The following is a 9,801-nucleotide window of genomic DNA, read 5'->3' as shown; positions in this document are numbered from 1 at the left end:
ACAGCAAGCCAGCAAGCATATTAAGTCACCTTCCAGTTCACAAGTTTCTTTGCTAGACAACAACCACCCCCACCTGTGACCAATTTCAACCACCCCCACCTGTGACCAATTTCTACACCTATCAAGTTCACTCAGGAACATATATGCCATAAACCCCATCCCAGTGAATGCCCATGTGCTTAATTTCACTTACATGAGTAAACAGTAAGAATCAATGGGAATATTCATGTTTGCAAAGTTAAGGGTACATGTAAGTGTTTACAGGATTGCATTAATTTGCAGTTATACAATATACAGATTGCAGTCCGGTATCATAAATGAAGGGTCACTACTAAGTAACAGGCAATAATATCAAAGTATTTTCTGGGAGGTATACAAGAGAGCTAAAACACTCGGGGGAATGCAAGAAACTTCTCTCCTCCTGCTTAGAGGGAGGCTCTGCTCTTTGGGAGTACTGAGGGATGCATAAGGTGTAGGGCACAGAAGAACTGTGACCCATGTACATTAAGAAATTAACATTAAATGCAATAACATAGAACAGTAAAAGTGAAGAATACTTCTATTGGCTCTCCAAACTGAAAGCATTTTGATGGCACAATTATATGTCAAATGAAGAGAAAATGTTTTCAAGTTTTCCAGTATCTGGAAATCTACATATAATACTTGATTTCATGAACAGCTGATATATGTTGGACATAGTAAAATTCTTCTTTATGTATGATTTAAGAATACAGATCTTAGTAGTAGTTTGTTTTGTTTTCATTAATAGTATCTTGGGGGGTGTGGGGGTGTGTGTGAGCTTAACTCCCTCTAACAAAACAAAGAAAATGTTGATAATAGGTGTTAAAAAAAAAATCATTATGGCCCAGGATTAAAATGTTTAGGGAAATAGCGCACTTCTTTTTCTATCTTGGAAATGCACAGAAGGGTGACAGTCCTTCCCATCTCCCTTCAAGTGGGATCTTTTAAACACTGAAAGCAAAGGTTTAGTCAATACATTGGACATTCTTACAAAAATATAACTTTTCAGACAACATGAGAAAGAGAAAAATCATAGAATAGTTAGGGTTGGAAAGGACCTTAAGATCATCTAGTTCCAACCCCCGTGCCGTGGGCAGGGACACCTTACGCTATGCCTTATCTTTCAGAACAAAACTATAATGCAACCCAGCTTCCACTGATTTTTATACTGCAAGTGGACCTAATTCAGCAAGAGCCCCACACAACATTGTCAACCTGTGGCAATACAACCAGGATTTACCCTACTGAAGTACACATACTTGCCTCAAAATATTCAGTACTGACGTACATGAATCTAAATTGTACCCACATTTCTTCACCCTCTAAAGCAAAATTTCTTTCTTCAAAAACCTAGTGCTTCCCATAAGGTTGGGGAACATATGCCCACAAGAACCCCATTACACTCAATTTCTTGCATTTTGTGTGGTGGGATGGAAAACCAGCTTTAATTTTCATGCCAACAGGGTTCAAAGTGCCTCTATAACCTACTGTTAAATCCCTATTAAAAATCTAAATTATCAATACGGCAGCAGCTAAAGAATTCCATGAGGTGAAAGGTCAAAGCTTCTCCTGCAGAAGAGATTACAGCAAATTAAACTAGAGAGAATAAACAAAATTAAAGACTAGCTTTATTCCTTTACAATGAAGGGTTTGGGGTATTCTTTCAGAAATTATTTTCCTTATTTAATTATGCCCTTCTCTGTACGGAAGCACTGCAATGTTCATTTTTAAAAATCAAAAAACCCCTCCATCCTTAAAAAGCACCATAAAAAAAATCTGGTAGAAAAAAAACAATCCACAAACTCCATGGACCCTTCAGGGGTGAAATGCTAAAGATGTCTTTTTTAATCAGCTTGTGAAGATCTACAAAAAATAAAAAGGATCACATTCTAAAGGTTCAGTGCATTCAGCAGCTATATAGGTTTGCTGCTTATTCATCTTTAAGTTGACTTTCAAAAATAACACCCTAGCTCATCAAAATATACATTTTCCATTTGCTTTTAAATTAAAATAATAATAAAAACATTTAAAGAATTCACAATCAATAGTATGACTAAGTTTCAGGATCATCTACAGCATATAATTTAAAGGTTCAAGATGACAATATGCAGCACGTGGCAGGCCTATATGCTCCATGCAGCATGTACATTTAGAATAATCTCAAATAATCTTGATGTTCACATGTCCGTTTGTTTCTTCCAAATAGTGTAGAACACCCATCTGGAGAAAATAAGAAGTTAAGGAGATAAAAAACCTCGAAGTTTGTAGTACACAGTTAAAAAGGAAGTAGTTTTTTTTCCACTTATTATTTCAATATGTCAACAGCTACTTGAATTTCAGGCAACTCCCTCAGCAACTCTGGTAAACACCAGAATTTCAAGTTAACAAGTACACACAACAATTCTTTAAGTAGGCAAAACAAGTAACAATAAAGTGATAAGCCAGCTTAGTACTTTGGCTAGTCCACTAGGTACCCACGCAGGTAACTTCTGGTCAGGTTACAGAAATTAACATTTGTGTAAGTGAAAAGATTTGTTCAAACGGCTCAAGACATTTCGGGCACTTAAATGAATGCCACAAATGTGTCGGATTCTTCAGAGAGAAATAAACCCCTCATTTTTAATTACCTGTCATAATTCTACTGTAAACCATCACATCTTTCAGTCGTCTAAGAAACAGCATTTAGGTATAAACTTCCATTCAGATAAAGATTCCCAAGTGAGAATATGTAAATTTCAAGAAAAGTATAAACCTGTACCTGAAATGCACTAAAGGGCTACCAGAAGTCCAAGGCCAAATTAAGTTCGAGTACATATTCTGGGCTATTCTGAAGTCATCGAGATGACTTCTTCTTTAAGATTCCGATACCTATACCACTGTATCATTGTTAATTCATTCAGAAAAAGCAAACTTACGAAGTTTGCCCCATTTCTGCAAAAACTTTCACTTTCAAGTGCTGTTACACTTTAGTGGCCAGTTTTAACCAATCTATTTCTAAAAATATTTTGTATTTGTTATATTACTAGGAATACTTTTTTTTTAAATAAGTAACATTTTTATTTAATTAAGTTAGAAACATTTTGCATACTTCTGAAAAAAAAAAAGCAGTAAGTATTTAGAAGACTTTCTGAGGATGCATACTTCAAATCACATACATGTTACATTAAGGTCTGGAAGCTGTAAAGGTAAAAATAACCAGTTTCTCTGAAACCAAAAGCTACAAGGGCAAATATCTTCATATTCTCTTTCACTCTTCCATTTTCATCTTAAAAAGATTAAGATCAAATCTGAGTCTCACCGGAGAGCTGAAAATAATGAGAAACAGAAGGAGCTTGCTACAGTCAGTACGGAGTACAGAACAGCAGGCTACAGCATTAAACAGTAAGAAGATTGGAGACAGAGAAGGCAAAATGAACACACAGAAGAAAGGCTGTAGCAGTTTCACATGCATCATGTATTATGAACAAGCAGATCCTGGAAAGATCTCTCCTGTTGAGAGAGGGACAGCCACAGCAGGCACTACCCTGCAGAAACATTTCCTGGAAGATCACACAAAAGTGGTAAACACTCAAGGCAAATGCAGCCAGCAGAACCACTGTATAGCAGATCAAAATACCCCTCTAGAGCCAATGCCTTCAAGCTGAAACTTCCAGCTCCTTGTATAATTCGCCTTCCACCCACAGATTTTTAGTAATGCTAACTAGTAATTATTGTTAAGAATCACTTTTTTCTTCCATTAAAAATATGCAGGCTGAGCTATATGCATGTTCAATAGATACAAGCATATTTAAAGATCTGGGTCGTGCTAATCTGTATTAAGTGAGTTTGGGTGGGTTTTTGGGAAGGATGGGGGAAGATAGCCTTGCCAGAACTCCCAGGCAGCATTACCCTCATCCTACAGTTTATCCTACATCACATAAACAATACACTTGGAACACTCAAAAATGTTAACAAAACCATAGCCTGATCTTTGAAGGTGACAATCATTTCACCAGCTGTAAATTTATGGCACCTTTAAAAAAAAACAATTCCTGAAATTATCCTCAAAATAAAACTGCAGTAGTTCATTTACTATGAAAAAAAGAGTAATAGTGTTTAAATTAGAACTGCCTTCTTGCACTCAAGTTCATTACCTCCAAGCGATCTAGTCTTGCTTGATTTATTAATACACACTCTCCACTCTTTTTCAGTTTGTAAGGATACAATTCCATGTAAGAGGGAACACACACAGTTTCTTTTGAAAACTCCACAGGACAATAAAGCCTGCTAAGCTGTTCTTCATATAGAGTCAAGGCATCGGTCAGATTGATACAGTTTCCCTGAAGGAAAAAAAAAAAAAAAAAAAAAAAAGAGAGAAGAGAGAAAAGTCCCAGTTACAATCAGACAAATAAGCAGAACTGCAGTTGAATATATACATTTTGACATTAATGTAATGCTCCCACGTACTTCAAAACCAGATACACGCTGTTCTCAGTAAGGCAAATTCTGAACAGCTTGTCATCATTGTGCCTACAGCAAACAACAATTTGTATCTTTTCAAGAAAGTAAGTATGGGGGGATATTATCCATCTTCTCATTAGCAGAAGCAACCATTACATTACGGCTTCCAGTTAAAACAGACCACCATGTGTTGTTTACCTATAACATCTACTCAAAACCCATTTTCTTTATGATTGCTTAAATATATCAGTAAACAGTATCACAACATCCAGATTTTCTCAATTATTTAACATTGTCTGGTTCTTACAACATTTAAATGCACTATAAAAACCACTACAACCTATTAATTCTAAACAGATTCCTCCACAGAGCAATATGACAAAATCAATCAGATTATACAGAAGTTCTGTGGCTGCAGGCTACACTGTCTTGAGTGTATCATGCTTCTAAAAGGAAGTGATTCCCAGGGTACTTTTTTCTTGGACCCCCTGTTACCTCATTTAAAAATATTACTTCTTCTGAGAAAATAAAAATCAGTGCTTATTTTTCTCTAACAGTGCAACTATGAAATACAAGACACATTGAATTCGTAACACTTCCAGAAAAATTATTACCGAAATGAATCATTCTTGGAATACAAACAAATCTCAAGGATAACAAATGGTGAGGAATTAAATCCCCCCACCAAACAAAACCCAAACCTCCTCCTAATTACAAGCACAACTTTATCCAAAGCCAAGTATTTACGAGCATAACAGTTCCTGTAACATACACCTGGGATGCCCACACAGAGAAAGCTTTAATTAGAAAGTGGCTATCCATAAGGGGTTTGAAGATTTAGTGGTAACGGTGAGCCGACAGAACACTAAACTGAACACACTACCCAAGCAAGTGTGCAAGTTTTTAATTAAAAAGCTTCTTGTCAAGTTTCTCGCGCACATAACTGAGTAAGGTAGCTGATACTTTACAAGTTATTTGGACACTAATTTAAAATGGAGTAAAGATGAAAACAGTCACCACTGCATGGTCTACAAATCACTCAGCTGTTGTTTTCCAGGTACAAAACACGGAAGACAGACCCACCAAATATGAATATGCTGTTCCTGTGGCACAATACAGAGCCAAGACATTCTGGGATTCTGATCAAGGGTGACAAGATGTTAGCGGCCCTTGGCACACTGACAGTCAGATGAATTATCTGTGGTCTTCTACCCCCACCACTTGCATGAGGAACTTTCAGCTCAACCTACAGGCCCTAAACACTATTCCCAACCATGCTGCACACTACACACCAACAGCAAGTTTTATGACAATGATGAATTTACTCTGACCACACAGCATGCACATATCTGGTCATACGTGAGGCAGGATGAGACATCTTCAGGAGCTGGGTGTCCCCATCCTTCCCTAATGGTTGGGTTTACTAGTTTATACTATAAATGCCTTTTTCCTTGGTCAGGCACAAAGCTTATCTTCTTTTTCTGATTTCTAGTCAGTAGAAACAGAAGTATTAACTAGCATTTCTCCAGTTACTTTCAACTTAAAAATCCTCAGCTTTCCCACATGTTTTAGCCACTTCTAGTGGAAGAACAACACTTCCCACAGAAGACAAAAACCAGGAAGAGACTCCTAGTAACCTAGTATACAAGCCAGCGTCCCACAAAATGACAGCAAGAGACCCAAGGCACAAAAGTTTGCTATTTATCTCAGATTACAAGAACATTAGTATCAATGATATAAGGAAATGCGTAAGACAGAAAGAGATCTAGTTAAAGAAAAAAAGTTAAAAAAATAAAATAAAAAAATAAAAAGGAAAACAGTCATTTACTAATACAGCCAGCTTCTTGGTTTCTAGATGACTCTGTTCGTGACAGGACAAGCCAAAAGCCTTCCACCCATAAGCACTGAGCAGAGTACTGTTTCTGATCTCTATAAGCCCTGAACTTTGCAAGAGAGAGAGACAAGAACACAAAGCCTAAAGTAACAGACTCCATCTATGGACCAGCAGTGTCTCCCCTCCGCTCTGAATGACTTCTGGAAATGTTTGCACATTCACAAAATAATTTTGTCGGGGCTTTTGCTGTTGCTATTGTTCCCTCCCTCCCCCCCCTCCCCCCCCCCCGCCTTTGAGTGAGGTTTCTTGTCCCTTTCTGCCCTTAGATGAAGTGTGTAACTGGCATCTGACTGTGAAAGAATGCAGATGGTTCAACTAAGAAAAAGGAGCTGGACCCAATTAAAAACTACAGCTCTCTTACAGTCACAGCTTCTTCAATATTTTAAGACCTCTAACTTGAAATGAAAGCCAAGTCCTATAGGACCAAAGGAACAAAGGATTTATTCAACACTTCCAAAATGTCTGCACTACCTATGTTTCACATATGAGCACTGCTCTGCTAACACGCTGTGAAGCTTTCAACTCCAAGAGAACGGTTCTTAAGAAAGCTGTGTTCTACTGCTTTTCAGTGCTCTCAGACTTGAAAAATGGCCTTAAAATAATGAAGTGCACACAACTGAAAGTTAATTTTCACAAAGCAAGGAACTAAGATGAGTCTGGCCAACAACTACTACATGTGCTCTTAAAAATAACTCTACATGTTGTATATTATCTGAAATCAGTATGTCTGAATAGCTCCACCTATACTTTCTTCACATGGTATCAGATGATAACTAGAAACAAAGCATATAATACACATTCTGACTTCAGTATTTAAACTGTATTTTTTTCCCCACCTTCTTTTTATTGATAGGATTTTTTTCCACATTGTATTTAAAACATTTCTAGAGGAAGCAAGAAGAGACTTTAGTCTATTACTGTTCCTCACAATGAATTTTTTGCATTGTGCTCAAGTTTTCACAAGTGGAAAACTCCTTTACATAGCATCTCTAAAAAAAAAAAAAAAAACTTCTCATATTTTTGAAAGTTCTCAAAAGAACTTGCATAGAACATGCATTTTATTATCATTTTGGTCATTTCACAAACAAACGTGTACTTGTTTATTTGTTAAAGGAAGATGGTATGCTTTTTAATATATCATAGTTAGTTTTGGGTGTCAGAAAACAAAAGTGGTTTGTAAGAAGTTGAGAGATGAACACTAACTGAGCACAACTGCACGAAGCACAACAATGAACAGACTGCTGTAGTACTTGTTTAGTAACTTGCTATTATCCAGGGGACTATAGCAGTTATTTGGTTCAGCCACCCTTTACCAAACATATAATTTTGTTTCGACATCAGACTGAATGCAAAAGAAAACTAAAAAACAACCTGTGTGTATAATTTGAGTCATAAATAGAAAGCACTGCTAGGTAATTTATGGTGCATACCACTATTACAGAAGAAATTTAATGGGATACACAATGAAATAAAAGTATCTACAGTTTCCCAGCTTATCACTTCAGTGTTTCATCCTTTCCCCTATTTCCAGCAACAAATCACTGCAGCATGGAAAACTAATTACAGTAACAATGAGCATGCCAATAAGCAGTTTTTATTTTTCAAACACACAAACTCCAAACTCCAAATCAAGATCTTACCTAAAGGTACCTACAGTGTTGACAAGGATGTCAATCACACACAGATGTTCCTGTATCACCAAAATATGACACGGAACCAAACCCAGAATGCAATAGTGACCAGTCAGATAACCTATGTTAACTTTAACCACCCACCTCATGAAAACAGTTACGTGATAGAGCAGCAGAATCACAGAATGGTTTGGGTTGGAAGGGACCTTAAAGATCATCTAGTCCCAACCCCCATGCTACGGGCAGGAACACCTTCAGGACTAGATCAGCTTGCTCAAAGCCCCACCCAACCTGGCCTTGAACACTGCCAGGGATGGGGCAACCACAGCTTCTCTGGACAACCTGTGACAGTGCCTCACCACCCTCATAGTGAAGAATTTCTTCCCAGTATCCAACCTGAACCTATCCTCTTTCAGTTTAAAGCCATTTCCACTTTACTTGTTACTACATGCCCTTGCAAAGGGCCCCTCTCCACATTTCTTCTAGGCCCCTTTACATACTGGAAGGCTGCTATAAGGCCTCCCTGGAGCCTTCTCTTATCCAGGCTGAATAACTCTGGTTCTTCTCAGCCTGTCTTCATAGAAAAGGTGCTCCAGCCCTCTGATCATTTTCATGGCTCTGCTCTGGACTTCCTTGAGCAGCTCCACATCTCTCTTGCGTTGGGGGCTGCAAGAGCTGGATGCAATACTCCAGGTAGGGTCTCATGAAAGAAAGGGGAGAATCACCTCTCTTGACCAATACATGTTTTGTTCTAAACAGCCACTATATACTCAAACAATGACAAATACTGAACAGTATTTAGTAAGGTTTAAAACTGATGACTTACCAATTACATTTTTTTTTCAAAGGGAAATAAACAAAAATCAGACTTTTCTCCCCCACTGTTCAGTCAATTTTCAACATAAACAAGCCACTACAAACTCCTCTGCCTGCCTCCCCTTAATCTTTGTTCCATGTCAAGAATCTTGACAGATAAGAATAATTTTATTCTCCTTAACAAGCATCTCTCTCACAAAAGTATCTGAGGTAGTTTAAAACTTTGAGATTAGTCAATTTGTATTGATAAGGCCTTGCTTATACGGTCAGTCAATTTAAAACTAAACTCTCAGTAACACAAGGAAATGAAAAGCCTGTCCCTTAGAGTCCCAAATTGGCAAGAAATCACGCAGGATCACACAGGGACCTGTATCCATTCTTCCTCCCTCCTTTTACACTGCAGTCAAGGAGAACCCTGGTCCCTCTTTGGAAGTACATGCTAATTAGAAAACCCACGCAGCAGCCAAAAAAGGGAGCATAACTATGGAACAATAGTAGTCTGGACATTCACAGGGCAGGGCCATGCTGTATTAGAGGGCAGCCAGGAAGTGACAACGTGGTGAAGGGCTGCATGTGCCCGTGGGAGACATCTGATCCCCTGCACCAGTGGTCAGTGCTGTTTACTGGAACCCAAACCCATGAATGGCCTGAGACTGTTTCTATCCTGTCTGGGCTGGATGACCCAGACTAGGAAGTAGCAAATTCCTGTTCACAGATATTTTTAAAGGTTCCGCTTCATAAACAGGCTAAAAATGATAGCCTGCTCAACCTCAAAAGATCAGATCAGCAGAGCAAAAACTGAGCATAGAAAAAGGCATTTCCCTAGCTACATACAATCCACTGACAGAGACAACATGACCACTGGACTCTGCAGCTTATAAAGCACAGTTTCACAGCTGTTGGGACAATATTCATGTGCTACTTTAAAGGTGCAGGATGGTGACAGTTCAGAAAAAAGCCACAAATGTATCACCCTAGTATAGTATCTAAGCTTACACA

The 9,801-nt window shown here is 38.1% G+C and overlaps 1 protein-coding gene across 1 annotated transcript in view; it reads right to left on the bottom strand.

The window, feature by feature from the left end:
• Positions 1-1,627: 1,627 nt before the first annotated feature.
• The window catches only part of SMS (spermine synthase), a 44,833-nt gene continuing 36,659 nt past the window's right edge, over positions 1,628-9,801 (bottom strand). Inside the window, exons 10-11 of the mRNA XM_061453265.1 lie at positions 4,225-4,340; positions 1,628-2,241 (exon numbers count right to left, since the gene is read on the bottom strand). Coding sequence (XP_061309249.1) covers positions 2,199-2,241; positions 4,225-4,340 — 159 coding nt within the window. The 3' untranslated portion in view covers positions 1,628-2,198. The remainder of the gene's footprint in view (positions 2,242-4,224; positions 4,341-9,801) is intronic.

This window comes from Pezoporus flaviventris, unplaced genomic scaffold (assembly GCF_033815535.1).
Source record: "Pezoporus flaviventris isolate CSIRO_AGI_PZ_B2104156 unplaced genomic scaffold, CSIRO_AGI_Pfla_v1 ptg000015l, whole genome shotgun sequence".
NCBI lineage: Eukaryota > Metazoa > Chordata > Aves > Psittaciformes > Psittacidae > Pezoporus > Pezoporus flaviventris.
This window is presented reverse-complemented; position numbering and strand designations above follow the sequence as displayed.